General features: G+C 35.1%; 1 protein-coding gene across 5 annotated transcripts in view; it reads right to left on the bottom strand.

Annotated features, from left to right (window-relative positions):
• LOC123323024 (potassium voltage-gated channel protein Shab) overlaps positions 1 to 25,636 on the bottom strand; it is a 167,066-nt gene that overhangs the window by 22,586 nt on the left and 118,844 nt on the right. For 4 of the 5 annotated variants that reach the window (XM_044911214.1, XM_044911212.1, XM_044911215.1 and 1 more), the window contains exons 6-8: positions 24,116 to 24,205; positions 9,260 to 9,775; positions 5,876 to 6,047 (exon numbers count right to left, since the gene is read on the bottom strand). In XM_044911214.1, the coding sequence (XP_044767149.1) occupies positions 5,876 to 6,047; positions 9,260 to 9,775; positions 24,116 to 24,205 (778 nt within the window). The remainder of the gene's footprint in view (positions 1 to 5,875; positions 6,048 to 9,259; positions 9,776 to 24,115; positions 24,206 to 25,636) is intronic. The other variant, XM_044911216.1, reaches the window with a different exon arrangement.

Here is a 25,636-nt window from a genome sequence, read left to right as displayed (position 1 = left end):
CAAATCGGTTTTGTGCATTCAGAATGTTTAAGGACTTGTCGAGAGTCACAAGGAATTCTTTTATATCGGTGCCTGGCACACGGTACAAACACACAACTGCGTAGCATTTTCCTTCCAACTTAAATGCAATTGCTGTCAGTTCACATTCATACATCCTGGACAGGGATGTTACTTCATGGACTTCTTTTGTTTTTATGTCTTCCTTACTGAAAATTGCAACACCTCCGTGCTTGTCTTCTGGTCGGCAGAATGATGATGTTAGTTTGTAACCAGATATTCGATGACTAATTAGTTGTTCTTTAGTCTTCCAGTGTTCTGAAACACATAGGACTGCACAATGTGGATTTTCATTTAAAAGGATGTTGATTCTATCAACTGAATTTCCAATGGATTGAAGGTTCTGATGAATTATACTAGTGTTAAAATGGTTGTTTCTTTGTTTCATTTCTATTTTTGAGAATGTTCCTTCGTTTAATTTTTCACCTCGTCTAAAAAACCGCTTCCTCGTTGATTTAGAAATTCCCTGTGTTTACCGAAATTGAACCGTTTCACTCCCACATTTCTTGGCCAGAAGTTGGTGTCATACATTTGATCAATTTTGTCGAAAGGTGCAGTCACAACAAATCTCTTCAATTGATTTTCATCACTTGGCAATTCCTTTACTGTTATTGTATTTTTTTGAAATCCCTCCTTTTCGGTTATGTAATTAAGTATGTGTTGTTCTTCGGCTGTTCTTTTGACTCGGTAAATGTATAGCCAAATCTTTCTTTCTTCACCGGAGAATCCGTTCGTTTTATTTTCTTCATTGACTTCTGCCGTTCCTAAGTGTTTCTTTTGTCTTCTTCTATATGTTGCCACTTTGTAACCGTCATTATTAGTGATTGTAGTGTTATTTAGTGGATTAATCGCGATTTGTTTACTTTCTTGTGAGTTTCTGGTTGTGTTGCGTTGTTGTTGTTGAGTTGTGAGGTTTATATGTTTACCCTGTTGTGTCACTTGTTGGATTTCCTCCTTTGGTTCGTTTGAACTAATCGCCTTTGCGCCTACTCTGTTTGCATATGAGTGACCGGATTTGTGTTGTTCCCATTCTTTATCTCTGTTTTCTTCTGTTATCTTGATTGAAGGGATTGTGGTTCCGTAATTATCAGGTTTTTCTTTCCTAACCTCTCTTAACTTTTCTTGAAGGAGTTCACTATTTAGAGTAAGTATCTTGTTTTTGTCGCGCATTTCTTCCACTAAGAGTTTCAGATAGTGAATTTCCATTTTCAATGATTGAACTTCAGTTTTATCACTCTCAACTTCACTTTCACTTTTTGCATCACAGCATTCGATTGTTTTCCCGTCGATCACTCTTACATTTTTCATTCTTTTGGTGCAGCTATCATGGAAAATAGCGAAGCAATTTCTGCACATGCACACTTTACACGGTTTTGCACAACATTTGAAATTTTTGTCTCCACCAATTTTTGGATTAATACCCAATTCTTCGACCTCTCTATCAGATGCGTCCGTATCTTCCGCCATCTTGACATAAGTCAAGTCATATCAATATGTTTTTGGAGAGGCTGGAATTGTTCTTGTCAGCGGCGCGAGAATATAAATTTGATCACATAATTTTGGCAGGCGACTTCAATATACATATCGAATATGCAAACAAGGACAGAACAAACTTCATAAATCAGTTAGCGTCATTTGGATTACATCTCACTGTAGATGCGATGACCAGGATAACACCAGAGTCAGAAAGTTGTTTGGACAATATTTGTACGGACATAATAGAATCTAAGAGTAGTATCGTAAAAATGCATCTATCGGATCACACGGCTCAAAAGCTGACTTTTGCAGCGCAGAGAATAAGAGAAAATGTCAGGGAGTTTACCAGATTCTTCAACGAAGAGGCGAAGCAGGCTTTCATATCAAGACTGGGAGAGCAAGACTGGAAGATGGTGTACGAAGTAGATGAGAAGGAGGTGAATAAACAGTGGGACAGTTTCAGCTCAAAGTTTTTTGGACTGTTTAATGAATGTTTTCCGTTAAAATTGAAATTTAAAAAAAAGAGTACATCAAAACTAAATCAAGACCCTCAGTTAATACAATGTAAGAATACGCTAGATATTTTGTTGACTCTGCATAAACGGGATACTAGATATAAACAATTATATAATGAAACAAAAAAAGAATATGATAGGCTATTAAGAAATTTGAAGGCAAAAAATTATCAAGAAGAAATTAAAAAATCTGACAACAAAACAAAACTATGTGGAAGATATGTAACGAGATTAATGGTAAACAAAAAATAAAAACTAACTGTGAAATTGGAGATAGTGCACTTGATGCAGCCCAGAAATTCAATGTGCATTTTAAAGACAGTGTATCTAAGCTGCTGGATGAATTTGATTATTTTTCATTTCATGATTACAGTAATGTTATTAGGAATGATAAATCAATTTTTCTAAGACCTACAACTCCAGATGAAATTGTTAAGCTGTCAAAATCTTTGAAAAACAAGAATAGTAGTGGAGAAGATGAAATTCCCATATTCATTGTGAAGTTATGCATAGAAAAGATAAAGTATGTTTTATCATATATAATTAATAACTCGCTCAAATATGGAATATATCCAGAAGGTTTAAAATCTGCCTTAATCAAACCTTTACTAAAAACAGGTGATCCATCAGATATAAATAATTATCGTCCTATTAGTTTGTTACCGAGCTTTTCAAAAATATTTGAACATGTGATGGTTGTAAGAGTGCTCTCTTTTTTTCATGATTGTGGTATTTTTACTGAGACACAGCATGGCTATCTTGCTGGAAGATCAACTCAAACAGCTATTTTTCAATTCACAAAAAGTATAGTCAAACTAATTGAAAGTAATAACATTGCTTTGGGACTATTCTTAGACTTGTCCAAGGCCTATGATACTTTAGATCGAAAGCATATGTTGGAAAAACTTAATTTGTATGGCATTAGAGGTAATGCTGGGGCATGGTTTGAATCCTATCTGTCAGCTAGGTATCAGAGGGTAGAAGTAATAAAAGATGGTTTCAAAGAAAGATCAGAACGAATAGAGAATATTGTAGGAGTGCCACAAGGCAGTATTCTGGGCCCAATTCTGTTTATAATCTTCATCAATGATTTATGCAAAATAGCACTGAACTCAGATTTAATTATTTCAAGTTTTGCCGATGACACAAGTTTGCTGGTGGGGGCGAAAACAATAGCCGATCTAACTAATCGAAGCGAGTTTTTCTTTAAAAAAGCACAATCATGGTTCGAACAAAATAAATTGGTTTTAAATGAGAAAAAGACCAACATTGTCATTTTTACTACAAACCGAAGTAGATTAGAAAAACCTGGTCAAATAACAATAAATAATAATGAATTTTCTATTTCAGAGTACACCAAATTTTTAGGTGTATACATTGACAAATTTTTAAAATTCGACCACCATACAAATATCGTGTCAAAGAAATTTAGCGGAATTTGTTATGCTATACGAACAGCTTCTAAATATGTTGAAGTAGAATCACTCAAAATGTTGTATCATGCTAATTTTGAGTCAGTATTAAGATACGGCATAATTTTTTGGGGACTTAGAGAAAATTTAGAAACTGTGTTTGTTATTCAAAAAAGGGTAATTAGGGTTATATATAAAATGAAATACAGAGAAAGCTGTAGAGGAGTATTCAAACAAAAAGGTATTCTAACAGTGAGCGGCTTATATTTGAATGATTGTTTGCTTTTCCTGTTTAAGAATAAAAATAACTTCATAACTACTGAAAAATACTCATCAAGATCATTGGACATAAACTTTCCTGTACACAGATTAACATTGACAGAAAACAACCCATCATACATGTGTATTAGAATATTTAATAAACTACCAAAAAGAATAAAATCCATCTGTAATCTAAAAAAATTCAAGAAAGAAATTTATTCTCTATTGTTAAACTTAGAGCCATATAGCCTAGCAGAGTATTTTGGTGCAAACTTAGATTGATCTTTCCTGCCTTTTTTTTTTGACGTCATTTCATTTATTGTTGTGTTTATATGTGAACATGTACATTATTTGAAATAAAGTGGTGTTATTATTATTATTATTATTATTATTGAAAAACGTGGATTTGAATCTTCACATTCTCAGTTATTTTTGACTTCCACTGATCTTTTATCCGGGAAGGTTATATAAACTAAGCAGCAAATGAAATGGGACAGCTGAAAATTGCTAGTTTGAGTAGTTTTTTATAACTTCACATTTCATTGGTGATGTTGGATTCTCACCCCTAAATGCGAAGCATTATCCTGCGCTTGTACGCCAACAGCGCTTTCTCACTCTTTCTGCTATCTAGGGTGTGAAACAGCCAAAAATTTCCAATTTTTGGAAAAAAATTTGGGACTAGTAGAGAGCTTTACGAAATTTCTTTTGATGCTGGATGGATTATTAGGTTGATACCTCGGGATTTCTTCACTACTTTCTGCATACAATGAGTTGCTATGGAAATATGACCATTTTACGAAATCACCTCTTTTTCTTAAAATTCTAGCTGAAACTTCGGCATATTTTAGCCAATGTTGGATTTTTTGCCAGTGGTATGAAGTAGTCATCCTCAGCGTTTCAGCAACTGCGGGGAGGTAATTTTTTAACCTCTCCTTGTTGTACAGGTTATATGAATGTAAGGAAGCGAAATTTTTTTTTTTTGGCTAAGAAACAAGAAACAGTGAGGGACTTACAAAGTTCTTCTTTATGTTGGGTTGCTACCTCATTACCTAACAATCGTTTTCGATATTTTCAGGATACATACATTGTATGCATTATTTTGTGAAATTGCATATGCGTTATATGGCATGAAAAAAACATTGACTTCATTTGAAAAATCCTAAAGTTTTACTGAGTTCCACTTAGAAAGGTTCAAATTGGAGTTTAGTGAAAATAGCTTTTTCCCTTCCTTTGTAAGATTCAATTTGAGAGTTTCTGGTTGATATTCCTTTAGAAAAATGCCCTATTATTACCAAATTCTTCGACAAAAACAATTTTTTGACTGCCCTGCATTCTCACACTGTACAACAAGAGAAAATTGCAAAAAAAAAACCTTGCGTCAGTAGCAAAGAACGACACTTTGCATCTATGGGTGAAAATCCAGGATCACCATAGTAATGACGAAGTTATAGCTACTAAAAGTAAGTTGCTGCCCCTCTTCTATGTCTAGGAGTGAAACAGGCATAGAGTTTTCTCAAAATAGCATGGTTACCACTAATTAATGAAGCTAGTGTGATTGTGATGTTGAATATAGAATTGAGGATCAAAATTTACAAATGCAAGCTCACAAAAGTTGCCAGATACAAGCAATGGAATTCTGAAATAATTCACTGAAGTCAGAGGCCTAGTTTCAAGGGGTGTAGGAATTAGGGAACGTTAGGAGATTATTCTCATAACATGAAAACATGCAAAAAATAAAACGCGCAAAATACGACTGTTCTAACTCATTGTATAAAGACCTTTATACAATGTCTAGGTTGAACTATATTTAAATCTAGTCGTCTAGTTGAATGCATGCTGGACACAAATTCAACGTTTTGTTTTTCCCGACGCCCATTTTTCTCAATGCGATGCATTTGTCGAATTGCTTTGTCTCATGCATGATGGAAGGCCAACAAATTCTGTTCGAATATTTGTTAGGCTCAGCGTCAGCACGTCGATTGCCAAAATTGATTACGGACGCTTTTGCGTCTCTTCCAAAGCGCGCGAAATTTTCGTATATAATATTCATTCGTTATTTTTTGCTCTCAAAATATGCGGGTGTATCAGCCTCTGTTTTTATTATGACATTGATTAAGTCTCCCTCCGGAAATGTCAGTGTCGCTGGTTATTTACCTGATTTGCTACCACCGAAATTCTGTAAGCTGAATAAATGCTGGTTAATAATTCTTGTTGCTGAAGCTAGACTTCGCGTAGGCATGAACGGAGGTCTCTTCCTCTTTCCCTCCAAGCTTTCTTGGGAGTTCTGTTCGGTGGAGTCGCCAAATCTCGTCCTAGGTCTCGCCGTCTGAAATGAAATGTATCATTTTTATTTCAGTGGATGTCTTGAGCTTCTATGTTATCAGTTATTAAGCAACTAATGAAATGAACTTCTTTCGTCCTCTATCTTGCTTTACAGAATCGAAAGCCTGTAAAGTTTCCTATCCAATGATTTATCTCATTTCTGATACGTGCATTGAAAACGCTCTGAAACTGATGCTGTTTTGGCACTAACAGTGCAAATACTTTGGAACTTAAAATAAATCTGCAGTCGAAGACATTCTAGGAGAGCAGACTTCTTCGGACCACAATTACCATATGAACTTCCGAGCATGGTTTTTCAGTAACCTCGAAGAAGACCTTGAAATTAAAATTTAACTTACAAATTGCACTTCGAAAATAAGAAATCCGTAACCACCATACAGGGTGAGTCTTTGACTCGTACAAATATTTTAATAGTAGATTCTTGAGGTCAAAAGAAACACTATTTTCCTTTACTATTTTTTTCCAGTCGGCCTTGATAAAAAGATATAGCAATTTTAAGTTTTCGTAATGAGATGTGCCAACCCTGGAAAAACAAAATTCCCTTCAGAATAACAAGCTAAATCTGTGACACATTTGTGGATCTACAGAGTTGTTTTCAGCCAAAGTAATCAATTTTTTAAATTTCACAGATATTTTGTATTATAATCATCAAATTACTCGAAAATGGCGCATTTTACGAGAAAAGATGAAGAATACTTTTAGTTTACAAAACGTTCAAATATTCATTATTATTATTATTATTACACTACAATAAGAGTGGAGGTTAAACCTATGCACTCAATACAGAACTAATATATACAATGTATGCTAGAAGGTAGATGAATTTAAGCACTTCGCCATCGGTCGTACATTAGACAGTACATTAGATAGCGTCCAGCTCAGTTTCAAGAGCTGGTTTATTTGAATTTTTCGTATTTTTATGGTACGTAATGGTCATAATGAGAAAACTTTAAAACGTGGGTTATATCTTGTGTTCGAAAAAGATTGCTCAAATAAATGAAAAACTATATTTCGAAATTCATTTTATTCGATAGAACCATTTGTGAGATAGAACTAAAAATAACATTTGTTTATGGTTTTTTAACTGCCTTTATCTTTTAAGCCCGTTTTTTGGCATCCGATAATTCTCTAGAAAATTCACTCGAGAATTCATGCGCCGTGAATTATTTACCGTTACATACGCACTTTCGGTCGAATTCTCTGTTCAGTTGTTTACAAAATAATCTCTGCCGTTTTCTTACCAAAATTTGTTAGAGAATTCTCCAGAGAATTCTCGGCTGTTACAAACGGGCTTTAAACCTCACCAGTCACCCTGTATACAATTTGATATGTGAATAGGGATATTTCACAGACACAAGGTACATATTATTTTATAGCTAGTAGTAGTGGTAGGTACTAGTGGTAGTGTCATAGAGTAGCTTGTGATGCCGAAGGGAATTCGCCTTTCATTAGGAAAGCTTTAATTGGCCTGATCTGGGTCGAATCAGAAAAAATTTAGAAGTAAAAGTGCTTCTTTTGACTACTGTTAAAATATATGTACAGGGTGGGAAAAATTGGTGATACATGAACTACAACTTTTTAACCCAACGAGATAGGGGAAAATAAATGGCACATTACGTTCTTCTTTTTTCGAGAAACTTATAATGCCATTAACTATCTTCTTTTGTTTCCGAGTTATAGGCCAAAATTGAAATTTGGGCGATTTCATCTTTGGTCATTATCTCCGTTTCTGTTTGTGCTAGGATGTTGAAATAAAAACATTATGGAGACACTTTTTCGATAGCAATCCTTTGGGGTACTATGATTTTTTCCAACAGGTTTATTTGCTGAGCTACAACATGAAGTTGTTTTTTTCTTATGAAAAGACTAGTTTAAAATGACTCAGAAAAAATCGTCCCGTCTCAGAAATATCATACATCGCCCTCAGATTCGTTCAGATATTATGAAAAAACACAACTTCATGTTGGAAAAAATAATAATTACGCTATCAAATATTGTCACCATAATATTTTTATTTCAACATCCTAGCACAAACAGAAACGGAGATAATGACCAAAGTTGAAATCGCCCAAATTTCAATTTTTGCCAATAACTCGAAAATAAAAGAAGATACTGGAATGCAGTTGATGTCATTATAAGTTCCTCGAAAAAAGACGAACGTAGTGTGCCATGCATTTTCTCGTTGGGTTATGGATCAAAATCAGAAAAGGGCACCGGCATTGGCGTATATGGACCTAAACTGAGGATCTCTTAAGCCCCAGGAAGTGAACCTCTATTTTACAGACCGAGACAATCGCTGTTTACGTATGCGCTCAGGAGTGTCTTAGAATGACCCTCAAACGGGCGCATATCTATATCACCACGGACGCTGAGGTAGCTGGAATCACACTGCCAGAGGGATCTCTGTTGACATAGGAGTGCCATAATACCATAAAGCAACTGGCCAGAGACAACAGAGTAACTCTATTTTGGGTGACAGGGCATTGTGGTGTTGAAGGAAATGAGAAAGACGATGAACTTGCAAAAAGGGCATCAAGGTTAACTAGCTGCTGGACCTGAGCCTTCCTGTGGGCTTGGAAAATACCAATAGAAGGCAGCAGTCCAACAAAAGAAGTTGAACAACAGAATAACCCTCTGGAGAAATACTCCTGGACTTACTCAGTCAAAGAAATTCGTGATGATTTCACCGACCTACACCAGAAAACTGCTAAAGCTGTCACGAGCTAAGCTTCGGGTGATGGTTGGACTGCCGACAGGGCACTGTCGGTACAAATCTCATTTGTATAGGAAAGTCAGCAGATGAGATTTGTAGGCTCTGTGAATCAGAAGCAGAAACAGCTGAACACATGGTATGCAAGAGTCTAGAACTGGCGGACCTAAGAACCACTAATATGGGGAAACCGGTCCTGGATACGCACGAGGTAAAGTCGAAGGCCCCTAAGGATGTTGTCAGTTTTATCAACACCACTGACGACCCCCTTGGGTTCCTATGAATAAAAAGTGTAGAGAAAAAAAGATCTACATGGTCGCAGTTCCCGAAAGGCTAATCTAGCCACAACGACCCCGATTCAAATAATAATAATAATAATCTCGTTGGGTTTAAAAGATGTAGTTCAGGTATCACACTCTGTACAAGGTACAGATCAAAGACTCGCCCTGTAGAATCAACGCTTAAAACATTATTAAGGTTGTTACCTGTTGGAACCTCGTCCTCCTGCTCTTAGGAAGCGGCGAATCGTTCAGGCTCACCCTACTCCCCCTGTCCAGCGGTCCGAAACCCCTGAAAGCCTCGTCGGAAGGCGACGCCCCCAGGCTCCTCAGCGCCGTGTCCCCCGACGCCGACTTCTTGACTCCTCCAGGTCTGCTGGGCGTGAAGGTGTCCGGGCTGTTGTCCGTGCTCTTGTCCAACGGGTTCACGTACAGGTTGCTGTCTAGAACACAAGGGGGGTCAGTCATATCGGAAGCGATAAGGTCGCCCTGCGAATTGAAGGGGTGGGTCCTGCAGCTCTCGAACGTGTCCGAGCTGTCGACGCTGCCCATCTCGCCTCCGCCATGGCGACCCTGCTTCGCCTCCCGCTCCGCCATGTCCATCATCATGTCCTGCTCGGCCTGCTCCGCCCTGATGGTCCTCATCTCCAGGCAAACGGGGTTGCGAAAATCGCTGGTAGGGAGCGGCATCAGGTTCTCCGCGTCCACGAATTCCTTGAAGCTCTGCGACATTGAAAGGTGAATGAAAAGGGGGGACCTAGGTTTAACAGAGCTCAGGTTGCGCATTGAAAGATTTCGTATGGTTGTTTTTGATAAACTTTGACTGAACATAAGTCGTGTAAAGGTTACACAATGAAAACATATCAGTAATAGCTATTGGCGATATTATATTGAAAAATTAATGGAGTACACTAGCATGACCACTAGTGAAGCCCACGAGACTTTACTAATAGTTGGGGAGCCCAAGAGGGAAATTCGAGATTTACTCGAGTGTGTCAGATTAATATAAGGGGAGATACCTTGGTCCTGTATATAGGGAGAATTGTCTAACTAGGACAACCTGTCAGAAACGTAAAAAAAGCAAAAAAAGTTCATTGTACATACTCGAGCATGTCAGATTAAGATATATGTGGTTAATTACATCTTGAAAAGTATACATTTAGTCCGAGAGCTGGCAATGAAAATCGGCAAGAGTTTTGTAATGGCTCATAATTAAATATTGTATTGACGGTGTACATTACTCAGCACCCACTCTCAAGGTCAGGTAGTGGAACAAATAGCGGCGATGCGCTTTGATGTAGGTATATAAAATTAAAACATACTCTACAAATATTTTGTAATGATCGAAAATCGTCACTCAGCTAGTTTATAAAACAGAAAACTTGAGAAAGTGGTCATACCTTATTTAAGTGAAACGCGGTGGGTCAGTACCCCACAAAAGTTGCTGCCTGTCGTTTCAAGAGATTTGTAATAGCTGAAAATGCATTTATTGCTCAACTATCATATATTATTCGAGAATGGAATAGTCAGACCAGATATCAATTGAACAGAGGCAGTCAGCAGTCACGGATATTGTAATTTTACATAAATCGAAGAGAGTCGCCACCAGTTGTTCCACTACCTGACCTTGAGAATGGGTGCTGACTCATGTACACCACAGAAACTAACTAATATTCAAATATGAGGCATTACAAAACTCTTGCCGATTTTCGTCGCCAGCTCTCAGACTAATTCTCTAACCGTAGGTTTCATAAAACTTTAATTTTCCGATCAACGCCATGACAGTCACTCGGTTTTCAAAACGAAATCACTCAGACCTTTGCATTTCTGAATATTCTGAAGGAGAATCAATTGAGAATCATTGAATGGACGTATGTAGATCATAATTTGATGCGAAAATGATATTCTGAAGGCTCATAATTGAATATTCGATTGGAAACAAATTGACGTTTATTCGTCAATCAAGCGTTGATTCCCCGATCAAGCTTCATGAAACCGGGGATAAATCTGACAATATAAGCGTGACGAATGTGTGGGAGAGCACCAAACTTGCGAAAAGCGCGGTGGCTTTTTTTATTCTGAAGCTTATGATTCAAGAATAACAAAAAAAATATAATCTGACAGTTTCAGCAAGCCGAAACAATAAAAATTTTCCATAAAGTTCACAAAAATAAGTTTTTTTGAATTATCTCCTCTCCTGGGCTTCAAATCATTTTCACATTCTTCATAAACGTTGTAGAGCATAACATTTTCTACAAATCTTGTCCGAAGCAATTTTTTCTACGTTTGAACATTTTTGAGATATATGGCGATGAATGTACATTAGACTGGGTTTCTACATTGACCTTGGCCTTTCGCATATGCGGCTAAGCTCTTTGCCCTTATCGCCCTATAACTCGAAAACGGTTGAGAGTATGTAAAATTGCTTGAGACAAAACTTGTATAAAATTTTATTATCTATAACTTTCATAATGAATACAGAAACGATTAGAGGTACAGGAAGGAAGATATTTTGAAAAAATGCCTTGTTATCATCTTCAAACTGTCAGATTTAGAAACTCACCCCTGATTAGTGTCGAATTAATGGGTCAACACGTCTGCAACATCGAGATTAACCATCTGTATGAAAATCTGACACGCTCGGATATGTATAAGTAACGATTTTTTTGTAGTCCGAATTGTCAGTCCCTTGAAAAGTAGCTTCCTTTGAGCCCAATTATAACATATCTTCTTAAAATTTGACACGATCGAACACAATTTTTTTAACCATTTTCAACTCTTCCGTACGGCTAGCCCCACCACGCAAACTGTCAGATTTACATGAACTTATTATCAGAGACGCGTAGGGCATATGCAGTATCTCAATCTGACACGCTCGACACCTGACGATTCTTTTTCACATCTTTGAAAACCTGCAAACGCTTTCCCCACCGCTGAAAGTGCATACTTCATAGAACCTTTTTCTTCTACCATCTAATCTTCAAAATACACTAGGTCCACTAGGAGGATGCACCTGATATCAATGTATGAAAGAAACCGATTCTTTTGAAATATCAGTATACGGGTTGATTTATAACCATTGGGACATTCTCTACGGAATAATAATTTGAATCAAAATGGGATCAAGTGGGACTCAATGAAAAATTACTGTAGAAAAGATCCAAGTTGTTTTTTTATTCCGTTTTTTGCCATCAGAATCGGCACAGAGGTATAACTTTGGGAAACTAATCGTATTTTAAAAAGGAAAAAGTTTTATGAATACGAAGAAATGATTCCAACGTTTTCAAATTCAGAAGCCAAAATCGTTCTCCTTTATTGTCCAAAATATTCAGGAAATCTCTGTGAGACTCTCTTACGAGACTAGAGATAAGACCAAGAAAAGTCTATGAAATATCAAGTCTTGAAAACGGGAAGAGATTCTCGAAAGCTAGACTCTCGTGGGCATCACTAATGATCATTTTACATCAAAGAATTCAAGGCAGGTTTGCAATTATGAGGCTTTCTTCGCCTAACAGTTATTTCAAGTAGATACTCAAGAAGGATAGAAATTTATCATTAGATATTTTCAACATTCTTTCCATTGCAGTAAGAGCTTTCAGAATAAAGACTGATTTGCGTGATACCATTGATACCAAAATGTTTTGTCTTCCAATTCTACAGTAATAAAATATCCATTACCTGAAAAAATGAATGAATTTAATACTCAGAGCTTGCCTTCCTGCGGAAAGCATTTCTTTCCAGCGCCACCTTTTACATGTTTTTTATGTTCAGCCAACTAGGTCATTCAGAAACCGAGGTAAATCTCCATATCGAAAACACATCGATATCAATTAGAGCGTTCATGGAGCTCTCAATTTAATTGGAAATCTTTCACTGCAACAAACGGTGAATCAAACGTGAACTATTTATAGGAACTAATTTATGTACATCGAGATGATTCATTGCAATCGGACTCAAAACTCAGAGAACTAATTAATCTTCTTCAAAGATTCTATCTTTGAAATGAGTCGGTAATCTACTTCTAACAATCATGATCGATAACACACAGTTATCACTTCTACACTATCTCACATGCAATGTAACGCCCCTTCTATATTAAAGCTGATGGAATTAGTGAACCTTGTGCAATCACCCAATAAAATAATCCGACGATCATCACTTTCTCCGGGTGGAAAAGTTGATGTGGGTTTCAGATTTCTTGCCCTTTTACTACATAATATATGCTCTCTCGATTGAAACACAGATTCAAAAGTTTCGAAAGTTTCAAACACTTTGGAGGAGAAAGTAGCAGAGAATCAACCCAGGTGAATTAAAAAAAAGTCCGAGGAGCTTTCACATCTTTTTGAAACTTGTTTCAAAGTTTTTCTGTCCCTTGGGGACTTGTTTTTTTTGTGATAGGAAAACTTTTGAATCTGCATCTCCTGGCTATGTTTCAAATAGTCCAGAAAAGAGTAAGATCAGAAACATCATTTTGCTGGATTATTGTATTCTAGTGGAAACCATGCGTGATAGAAGTGACCTAAACTAGCATTGGCGTGCAAATTCTCGCTCTCTAAGGGCGAATCAGAAATTACCTTGATTACCTAATAAATTCTCCCGGCGTTATTTGTCTTAGGACGATAATTCACGAAGAAAGGGACAATTAATTCTTACCATAACGATAAGGAACAGATCTCGTTTGAACGTGGATAAATGAGCCATGAAGTAAACGATTATCAACTGTTGTAAAAAAAATTTTCCGCAGTTTTCGCTTAGTAAAACGTTTATGTATTCCGAAAACAAAATTGAAAAAATCCGTTTGCTAACAACACTGGATTTTTCTTGAGAACCATATACTATACAGGATGAGTCTTTGACTCGTACAAATATTTCAAGAGTAGATTCTTGAGGTCAAAAGAAACACTTTTTTTCCATACCATTTTTTCCGATTCGACCCTGACAAAAAGATATAGTCATTTTGATTTTTCATAATGAGATGCGCCACACCTAGAAAAACAAAATTACCTTCAGAATAACTAGCTGAATCTATGACACTACACATCTATGGAGCTTTTTAACAGTTGCATTCAGCCAAAGTACCCAATTTTCCGAATGAAAATCACAGATATTTTTTATTTTGATCATCAAATATCTCGAAAACGGCGCATTATACGAGAAAATATGAAGAATACCTTTTATTTTACAAAACGTTCATATATTCATTAGACAGCGTCCAAATTAGTTTCAAGAGTTGGGTTCTTTAAATTTTTTTGATTTTTATTGTACGTAATGGCCATAATGAGAAAACTGGCAAACGTTGGTGATATCTTGTGTTCGAAAAAGATTAATCAGATAAATGAAAAACTATATTCCGAAATTATTTTCATTTGATAAAACCGTTAGTGAGAACTAAAATTAACATTTTTTTTATGGTTTTTCAACATCCTGTATCTTTTAAACCGTGCCGATTCGGAAAAAATAGTATGGAAAAAAAGTGTGTCTTTCGACCTCAAAAATCTACTGTTAAAGTATACAGGGTGAAATGAATATTTGCGAAAACATTTGAGGAGTCTTTTCTTATCCAAAAATAGTTTGGTCTCTCATATAATTATTTCTTTTCACAGTCCCTACTTACATACAACTCTCTGAAGATGGAAACTGAAAAGCAATTTATTTCCTTTCTTAGAAACCACAAAACTGACAGAAATTAAATTGAACAGAAAACATTTTTTTTGAAGTGTTTCCCTATTATTCGAAAAAACTTTTCATACAGGAACGATTAAAAATAATATTTGATAGCTTGATTCTTTTTGAACAAAAAAGGTTTCTTGTAATTTCTTGCTATAAATAACGGTTTTTCAGAAAAAAAATTATATCAATAGTTATGTAGCGTGGGTCGTATATGAAGGAGCCATACTATTTTTTTACATGGAATCACCTTAAAATTTTTCGCAACTATTCATTTACTCAAAAAGCAAAAAATTCAAGATTTTCACATGAAAACTGACAAATGGATTCAAAATAATCACATACTTCATATTCATTATTTAGCTTTTTTAGTGTAATGAAAGTGTTAAACTCTCCAAGTCCAGTTGGAAGATTCGAAAATCGCTCAGTTCTGTTTATTCCTTATGAATTTTTGTGGAAATGGAAAAAAAAATTGAGGAGACTTTGGAAGTCATTAAAAATATTTTGAATTCGCAGCGTTTTGCTCTGTTATTTTCAATGATGACCCTTCGGAATGGAGCTTTAAAAGAATGTGATGAATACAGATTTGGAATGAAAACAAACAGTTCATCCATCCTACGTCCAAAAGGCTTTTTGATGGAATTGTTGAAATTTGGCATCAACATCAATAAGTATCCGACGATTCTCGTACTCGGATTAATTTTGTAAATTGAAACCCGAGGATTAATTTGAACATGGTTGCACTCTGGAAACTTGAATACTCATTACAATAGTAATCATTTTTTGATCATTAGTCGATACAAATTTCAACTTCATAAGGCGGGATTCAGAGAGTTTATTCGTATTTGCAACAAAACATATCAAAGACTTTCAAACATTGACCCATGCATACTGCCAGCCTTCAGACTATTCACAATCTTCTGCCTCTACAATTTTTTTTCTCAACTGCGATATGTCTTGAAGTGAGTCCGGAAGTTCGGTTATGCTATGGCTGCCACAGAGCCATTAGAGGTTTGCTAGAAGCGTCTGTTGTTAACACTCTTTGTAAGAGTTACGTACTATTATGGGAAAAATCAAATTTTCTGATTTCAATTTCAAGATCTGGAGATTTTTGACAATTCAGCACGTATAGAAACTACTATTACACGCTCTGATATTCAATACATAAATGATTATCCAACTTAAATAATCGGATTGAACATCGTTTTACACTTGTTGACAAGTTTCCTATATTTTTCTCTCAAAATATCGAAGCATATTTGTTGTCTTGAGTTACAGACTTAATTAATTTGAGGTGGTGTAGAATTGGGTATGCAATTTTCGACTGTTTATTAGTCTAATGAAATACTGATTACATTTGCTGACAACAATCATGAGAAGCTAATTCGAAGCGTGGAAAACCTTTCAAAGTTGATGAATTGATCGACCAGTTTGGAATCCTGGGAATAGACTCATTTTAACTGCTTAATACAAAATTACGTATTGCGTCAATGTTTCATTCGATAAATGTTTGGCTCAATTCTGAAAATGGGTAGATTCTTAGTAGGTAATAATGAGTGAAGTAGTTTGCGGAAATGGAAAGGTCTATAGATGTTTATCCCTCACTGACCATTGTAATGGGCAGTAAAAACTTCAGACACAGAACATCCGTCAATACTTCTTAATATCGATTATTCAAGGAAATCAAGGGAAAGACCTTCCCCAGGGAAAAATGAATTGGTCATATTTTCGTATTTTTTCAACCTCTTCTGAGCTACAATCTCACCCCAATAAGAAAAGGTTGGAAGTTGACAGCAACACAAAAGAAAGAGGCAGACGCTAAATAGTATTAACAACATTTTAGCGCCATCTATGAATAAACGAGACTACCTGCACTTTTCTAACCATGATAGGCAAAACTCTCTCACTTATTTTTACTTTTCATTGCTTTATCGATCACCGAAATATCAGTAGACATTTTTTTCTATCTTCTTCACCGTATTCTGAATAGCTCTCGATACCATTGAAGGTTGCCTTGAATTTTCCACAAACGTTTAATATACAGGTGAATTAATAGTTCGGAAAAAAATTGACGGATGATTCCTTGTCGAAAAAACTGACAGAAGCGAATGTGTCCAGACATTCTATTGGATCGAGAAGAAGAAATAAAATTTTTTTGTGGTTGTCCCTTATACAAGGTGAGTACGAATATTTTAACAGTAGATTCTTTAGTCAAAACAAACACTTTTTTTCTATAGCATTTTTTCCGATTCGGCCCTGATAAAAAGATAAAGTCATTTTAAGTTTTCATAATGAGCTATGCCCCGCCGGAAAAACAATTATTATATTAATATTAATTTATATTATATATTAAATATTTTTTATTTTTGAACATCAAAGAAATCGAAAATGCATTATACGAGAAAATATGAAGAATGCTTTTATTTTCCAAAACTTTCTAATAGTCCAACTTAGTTTCAAGAGTTGGGTTCTTTGAATTTTTGGTATTTTTATGGTACGTAATGGTCACAATGAGAAAACTGGAACACGTGGGTGAGATCTTGGGTTCGAAGGAGATTCATCAAATAAATGAAAAACTATATTCCGAAATTCATTTCATTCGATAAAACCGTTTGTGAGATAGAACTAAAAATAACATTTTTTTATGGTTTTTCAACATCCTGTATCTTTTAAACCGAGCGCATTCGGAAAAAATAGTATGGAAAAAGTGTTTCTTTTGATCTCAAGAATCTACTGTTAAAATATTTGTACGGTAAGAATGTAGGTATCTTACCGCGTAGTAAGATACATTCAAGTTCTAAGATAATTCTAGCCTATACTACTCAAACTACGTATAGCTCGTGATATTTTTTTTCTTAAAAACCGTTACTCTTAGCAAAAAATTATAAGAGATTTTTTTTATAAAAATGAATCAAGCTAGCAAAACCTGATTTTTCAATGGTAATAGTAGGAATAAGAAAAATAGTTTATTACCAAACTTATTTTAGTAGAAAAAGCCATCCCTTTTCCTACCCCTTGCAATAGGAAAACATCAACAATGTTTTTTTTATTGCCTTCTCGCTCTCATAGAATGCCTTCTTAATTTCATTTTTGTCAGTTGTCTGATTTCTAAGAAAAAAAATCTAAATTGCTTCTCAGGTACCTCTTAAACAAGATGTATCTGTATCTAAGCAGAGGCTGCTCAAAGAAAAATTATATGAAAAACTCACATTTTGTTTTGACAAGGAATCACCCATCAAATGTGTTCATAACTCTCAATTTATACTCTGTATTTTTGAAATATTGAATTGATGTGGCCGATAATCGATGAAAATCCATAATTGAACTTGAAACACATCATACGATTTTCACAAAATGAGTTTCTAAATCAGAACACTTCTTTCGCTATCACAATAGCATCTTTAGGTGGGGGAAGGTAAACTGTTTACCTTAACCCACCTGAAGATGCTATTGTGATAGGGAAACAAGTGTCAGGGTATAAAAACTCATTTTGTGGAAATCGCATAATATTTTCCATTTCTGTATTTTTCGTATTTTTTCTTCACATTTTCGGAACACCGTTCTGCCACAAATTCACGATATAGAAAGAGGATAGCATTAACTGTCAGTAGAAGAAACCGCAAAAAGCTCTCGATAAATAATTGAAATTTGATAGATCTCGATTGACTTCCAGTTGAATGTGTCAAGGTGGCAACTCACCTGTGTCTAACTGAGGAACTACACACTATTGAAGCGGAGTGGTCTACATTCTCCTCGGCAGCTCCTCAGTTTAGATTCCTGCAAGCCATCAGTGTGATTTTGTACAGACAAGGTTAATTCTTGATTTTGAACACAACACGGTTAGCACAAACTTACAAACACCGAAAAGCCATGAGAGGAGTCCCGCAACCGCTTTTTTTTTCATAAATTCCTATAACTGATGATGAATGATATGAATAAATTATATTCTTTATATCAAGAGCTCAAGGTAGTGAATGTATCTGTGACTCGTAAGCCACTGTCAATTTCAGAAGATGTCCAAAAATGTTCCAGCATTCCCTCCTATACAATTTTTTTCAAAAGCATTATATCTGACATCTGACTTAGAAGTCAGAACCAATTTTGGTTCAATATTTTACAGGGAAGAAAGAGCAAACTTTTCAAAAGTTCACATTCTGGATTCAACAATTTTTTTTCTATGAATTGTGATTATTTCATTAAAAAACAATTCGGACGTTCTATGCAAATAATTTCATCTCCTTTGACGATGCCTCAGCAGATATTGGTTCAATGAAGTTATGGGTTCAATTAGACTGGAACAATGTACTTTAACGATGGTAGTTTGGGATTGATAGCCGTCGTAATGGGTTTTCTTCAAGATCGGAGGGGGAAAATTCCAATAAAGCGATAGGATTGTGTGTACTACTTTAATTACCGATCGGTAAAAAACGACAGAGGTCGAAGGAAATCGGAGAATGATGGAAAATTCATGGATTTTGAACGTTTTCTGTGGATGGATCGATACGAGAGAACGGGAATTTGAGATTTGATCGTCAGATTGAACCTACATGCAATCGTCCAGAACTTGGTAGAAGAAAGTTTTCGAGGAATCTATTCAGTTTATTGAAGCAAGTTTATAAAGTGTTGGAAGTGAAATATGCACGTCTCGGGAGTTCTGTATTTCCACTTGTTGTCTCAATTCAAGCACCAAGTCGTAAGGGCATATTTTCTAATAAAATGTCGATTTCTTCTTCCTGAATCCTTTTGAGGATTGGATCGAATCACTTGTTTAGTGTCCTTTGGGTTGTCTTAACAGGCACTATTAATTTTGTTCACCTAAACCTCAACAATATTCAAACGCCTCTTTGGTGACTGCTTTTATTCAGAGAGATATAACCACGCATACGAGGAAAATTCTAAGCCCACTATAGAACCAAACAAAATTTCAATTTTATTAATTCTCCTATTAATTGGATACATGTAGTATGGTGAACCTGCAACGTCTCTAGACATTTAAAAAAAAAATGTTTTTTCTTGTTCTGCAAACCACACCTCCACAGCTCTTATTACCTACATCCTCGTTGAAAGAAAATTTACGACCTTTAAAACTTTTTTTCAGTTGAGGAAAGAGATTATAGTCGGATAGAGCCAAATCTGGTGAATAAGGGGGGTTGTTCTAGTAATTCAAACACTAAATCACGAGAATTTTTTGCATAGCAACATAAGATTTGTGTGCAGGATCAAAAACAAAACACCTTTGGATAGGTTTCCGAGTTTTTTCTCTTCAATTTTTCCCGTAGAGTGGTCAGTAATGTCGAATAGTAATCTGCGGTTATTGTTCTACCCTTATCCAAAAAATCAATCATGATAACTCCATGGCAATCGCAAAAAACTGCAGCAAGAACTTTTCCAGCAGATTTTTGGACACGAAATTCTTAGGTCTTGGAGAACCAGATTGTCGCCATTCCATCGATTGTTGCTTGGTTTCTGGATCGTAGAAATGTACCCAAGTCTCATCCATAGTAACAATTCGGTTTAAGAAGTATACATCGTTTTCAAATGGAGCACAGATCGAAGGCGATGCTTCTTCCCTCGCACGCTTTTGTTCAACATTCAAGCATTTGGGGATCCATTTTTCAGCAATTCCTCTCATGTCCAAATTGACGTGAACTATATGATGAACGCGTTAGTATGAAATATTCAGTGCTTCAGATATCCCTTTTAGCCCAATTCGACAACTCTTTTTGTTATCATCCACTAGTACTGGTAGAAATTGTCCCTGCAGTGATACTGAGGTGTTGCATTTGAGGTTTATTTTATGTAGGTATACGAAATCAGTCACTTCTTGGAGCACTATCAGAAATGTGAAATGTGTGCTGAACTTTCATCATGACTCTTGTTTGGAGTAGAGAATAATTTATATATTTTTCATCGTTATGAATACTTGGTAAGACTATTTTAGAGTAATTTTGAATCTCGGGTCTTATCGAGAACTATCTATCTGAGGTCAATTTACTTCAGATAGAATAATTCTCTTCTTACGTGGACTGGAGATGAGTGAAACTAATCAGTTAACATTGTCTTGTTCACATTTGAGTAATCTAATGCAATGACGCTCTACACTGATTTTCGATAAAAAGTGTATTCCTTTGTTCAGATAATATTAGCAAGATTTCAACATTTTTTTGGCACAGAGTGCTGAACATTCAGGATATACGATTTTATGTTTTCAAATAAATGTGGGAGATGTCCTCCCACAATTTTTAACATTATCAGATGTATCGAGTCTATTTTGACTAGGTGAAACCACAATATCGCCAGATATACATGTGTTCTCCAACGGAAAACGAACTGGTCGAAATTAATATTCGCATAAATCAAATCATAACTTCAACAGACCAAGTCGAAATTTCATTCAGTATTTTCGAATTATTCATTTCTACTTTAACGAATTTTTTCATATTGAATATACAGGGTGCGTCAGAGTCTATTGACGAGTTTCGAAGGGTGCGGATGGGCTCTTTGTGTTCCTCAGGGTTTATAGTTTTTAGTCGGCACCATGATTTGAACTGGAATTCATCGAATCTTTGCTGTTCGTACGTTTTACGAAGAAATCCTGAAGTGGAAAATCCGAACAATTGAATTGAAGTAGAAATATAGCAGCGTATACTGTATTCATATTTATTTTAGCAGTCGGTTGGCCATGAAATAATTTTCTCAAGTTTTTGTAACTAGAACGGAGTAAGGTTGGCACTCATGAAATGTCGTTAATGTCATAACGCCGTTGCCACAACTAATATCAATTTTCATTACGAAAATGCCGAAAGTGTTTGAAAGAGAGAAAAGACAGGGTTTCAGGAAGTGCTATTTAGAATTCAGTTCCGCTCATTCAAATAGTTATAGCCCGACATTCTAAGATCCACAATACGTCAGACGGTAGCGAACATATTCAATGTAAGAGAATTTATATAATGTTTCATCTGAATCTAAACGACTTATATTTCAGCTGAATATTTCCACAATCAGAAAGATTGTGAATGAAGAGGATAACAAAGAATTTCCTTCTATTGGGAGACCCAAAAGAGTGGCGGCTTTTGAGAATTTTATGTTTGAGTGAATTGATGCGAAAAGTTTTCTACAGGATTTTCGATGAATGTCATCGTAGAATAAGTTTCCGATAATTGATTTTTCTATTTTTCATTCGACTTGTCCCATACATTGTAAATGTCTTAAGGTACCAATAAGTACCTAATTATTATTATTATATCAATGTATTAAGATGAACAGCCACAAATACGAGCCAGTTGTCCTGTTAATTTTTTATTCATGTGAAAATTCAAGGTTCAAGTTCATCTTGACTTGAAACTTCCTCCAATTCCTTTTACTTCAATTGATGCAAGATGATTTTTGTTCAAGAATTTAACATTTTTGTGATTATCTGTTAATTCCTTCGAGAGATGCCCATTCCCAACTACTGCATCGTATGCATTTCATCTTCGGGTTAAAATTTTTGAGATCTACAACTGATGTAACGTATTCAACCTTTAGTCAAAGAAGATAACGAACATTATCTCTCCTCAAGCTAGTGCATATTATGATATTATACTGATCTCTTGTATTTTCCATGTAAATAACTCGATTTGGTATGCCTTCAATCAGTTTGTGTAAACTTCAATTCACATATTTTCCGAAGAGATTCGACATTGTGATTAAACACGTAATAACAGAAACTTTTACGTAGAACGGGCAACATAGCGTTGATTTAAAACCCAAAAATGTTTTGACAAGCGTCATAACCCCACATTTTCGTACTATACAGAGTGAAATGTGTCAAATTTCCATGGCCAACCGACTGCTAAAATAAATGTGAATGCAGTATAGCTGTCGTAAATTTTATCGAAGCTGACTTAATACAAACAACATTTGAAACTGAGGAATCGGAAAAAATTTGAGGATTTCAATTGCACATCTTTATTTCTAACAAAAGAATTCTGAGTTGGGAAATCCTTAACTGAAATAATTAAATAGAAGAGCTGTCAATGCAGGACCTATATCCACAAAATCCTAAGCACAAAAAAAAAGCCTTGGAAAAGTATCAACTGAGAAAAATGACTTTCTGCTTTCTACTTTTCCGACTTTAATCAGCAAATATCCAATCGTTGAAACTGAGTATTTTGATAGGGTCGTCAATTTCTACTTCTACACAGGATACTGATATAGGTACTATTGTTATAAAAACCTAATCATATTATGATAAAAACCGAATAAGTGACAGAAAGGAACTCGAAAACTCTGAATGAATAACAAGAAAGCGAATACAAATGAGTATTTAGAATTTAACCGTTTGAACATGTTCCCTAAAAAGAGAAATATTAAAATTTATTAATTTTTTTTATATGAGCCCTATAGAAACAAAATGGTTTTCCTGCTATAATGGTTGGTTGTACCTATCTAGGTAAAAGTTTGCTAGAATTCCGAATCAGCAAAAAACTATTTTTATCGATTTCGTTGGCTAAAATACCACTTTCTATAACCTTTCCAATAATATTGACCTATAAATTATTTTGAAATCTTATTCTTTTCGAAATTTCTAAAATATTTGCTGCATATCCTTCATATCTCCCCTCCTATTGCATTATGTCCTCTCCTCTAGCATTTTCTCCCCTCCTATAGTGCTATAGCATTATCTCCCAATTGTATGTGCGACAAAAAAATTACCACTTTTAATTTTTTTATTTCCGATTTTCTTTACACCTTCTCATCACTAAAACTCCTCATCCCACCATGTGAAGCTAAAAAAGCGGGACAGTTTTACAATAGAGCCAGTGCACATGCAATGCTATAGTTAGAACATGCCAAGAACGCAGGGTGAACATTTCTATTAAGTATGAATTATTTATGTTTTTTTGAAATGGTTGTTGCGTGCATTTCCAACTCAAGATGTACATAAGGAGGTACTGACAGAATCCGTGTGACAATCGGAAATAGAAGTATCAACTTGGAAGATTTCACAAAGAAGATTATTATGTACCTACTAGCTATTTGAAAGGTTGTATGTACTAAATTTTCGAAATTTGACTAATTATCGTTTTCTTATGAAGATTCCATAAGTACATTATGTAGCCAAACTTATTTATTTTCGTTCAACCAAAATAAATATTTGACAATATTTTTTCGTTATATTGATATTACGAAATGATTGTAGTTTTCCTAAAGTCCTGAAGTTACTGTGAGGTCTTCCTTTGAGGGAAACACTGTGAAAAGCCAGGATAAAACTATGGAATCTTCTCAAATAATCGATTAATAATAGGAACGCTTTTGTTTTGTGAGGGAAAGGCTTGTTAGTACTTCTTCTAAGTAAATATCTAAGCATGATGATCTAAGCACTGTGGATGATTAGAAAGAAGGTGATACTACCTTCGAGGTGCAAAAGCAACATTCGAATTCGCTAGGCATTTCTTCAATTTTCTCTGTCTTCTTTATGGAATCTGATTGTTTGCTGTCAGCCTATAATACAGACAACAAATGCATAGCTCAGGCTTTATATAGATCACATAACATAAATATACATGGACATTGATATGGATATTGGATAAAGGCTTTATTCGATAATATTTACAGATGACTATGATTTCGTTGTATCAGTTTTTTTCCTCCTGTCACCTTCTGGAAGTGGTGTTTTAAGATTTTTTTTCATAAAATTTACTTATCTTCTGGTAGTGATTGTATATTTTCTGCAAATGCTTGGACGTAACCGATTCTAATGAACATGATGCTCTAACTACAACATGCCATTTTTGATAACTAGTAACAAGATTTTTTTTTTTGACAAGATGGTGCGTTCTGTTTGGAATTCCGATTTCCTAATTTTATTCTCCTACAGACCAGAGCTTCCCAGTTTTCAAAATCTGAATCACCATGTGTTTAATAGAAAACAACAAAATTATTCGAATTAATTATGGATCAGAGGCATTGGATGATTCTATTTTTCAACTTGTTTTGACGAAGTAAACTTGATTCATGTTTGGTGAATACTGAAGGCCACATTTATTTCTTTATCTCACTAATAACTCTCTTTTAACTACAGGAATTCAGTTTACATATAAATGAAACTTATAGCTTTGAAATAAGATTTTCATTTGGCATAGACATTAGCCCACTATGTTTCCTACATTTTATTTACAAGATACAATAACTAGGCATTCCTTATCGATTTGCTTAGATTTGGTATATTGAGTGCTGATTTGTTTTTTGAAGTTGATCAAAAGGAACAAAACCAATTTTTACGGATATTTTCAGTTCTTCTAAACTTTCGAGTTGTGTAGATCGACATCTAACAAATATTTTTTTATCATTTCAAGATGGCATTTAAATGGAATTCAGAAATGAACACATGATGTAAAATCAACATGCTGCTCATGATCAAAAGTTATTTTTAGATTTTATGACTGAACATCAGTGTATTATTTATAGGAAGATACCAATAGAGCATATGAGATATTGAATTGCATTATTGTTCGATGCGAATTCTGCAATTAGGTTTCAAAATAATTTTTTATGCAGGCCAGATTGTTATCGAAATGTGAATATTATCAAAATATTCTGGCGGAGTGAAATTCAATTGGTTTTTGACTGTGGAATGATTTCAGATATGATGTCTTCTCTTCTTGTCAGATGAAATTTTTTTTTAATTTTCTGATTGTTCATTTGATATGGAAAATAAATATAAGCTGTCTCTCTCAACTCCATCCCCTAATGAAATATATCGATGTATTTCCATAAGGAATGTAGATTGAGACCAATAATATTCTTTGTGAGGGTTATTGACCAATAATCCATTGTAGGAAGCCCCGAATATTTATACGTGATCCCTATTAATTTTTCAGCAGAGTATTTGGGATAACCCAAATTCATACTGGAGGAAGGAGAAAAAGTTCG

The sequence above is a fragment of the Coccinella septempunctata genome, chromosome 1, assembly GCF_907165205.1.
Source record: "Coccinella septempunctata chromosome 1, icCocSept1.1, whole genome shotgun sequence".
NCBI lineage: Eukaryota > Metazoa > Arthropoda > Insecta > Coleoptera > Coccinellidae > Coccinella > Coccinella septempunctata.
Note: the sequence above shows the minus strand (reverse complement) of the source record. Positions and strands in the feature narration are given on the sequence as shown.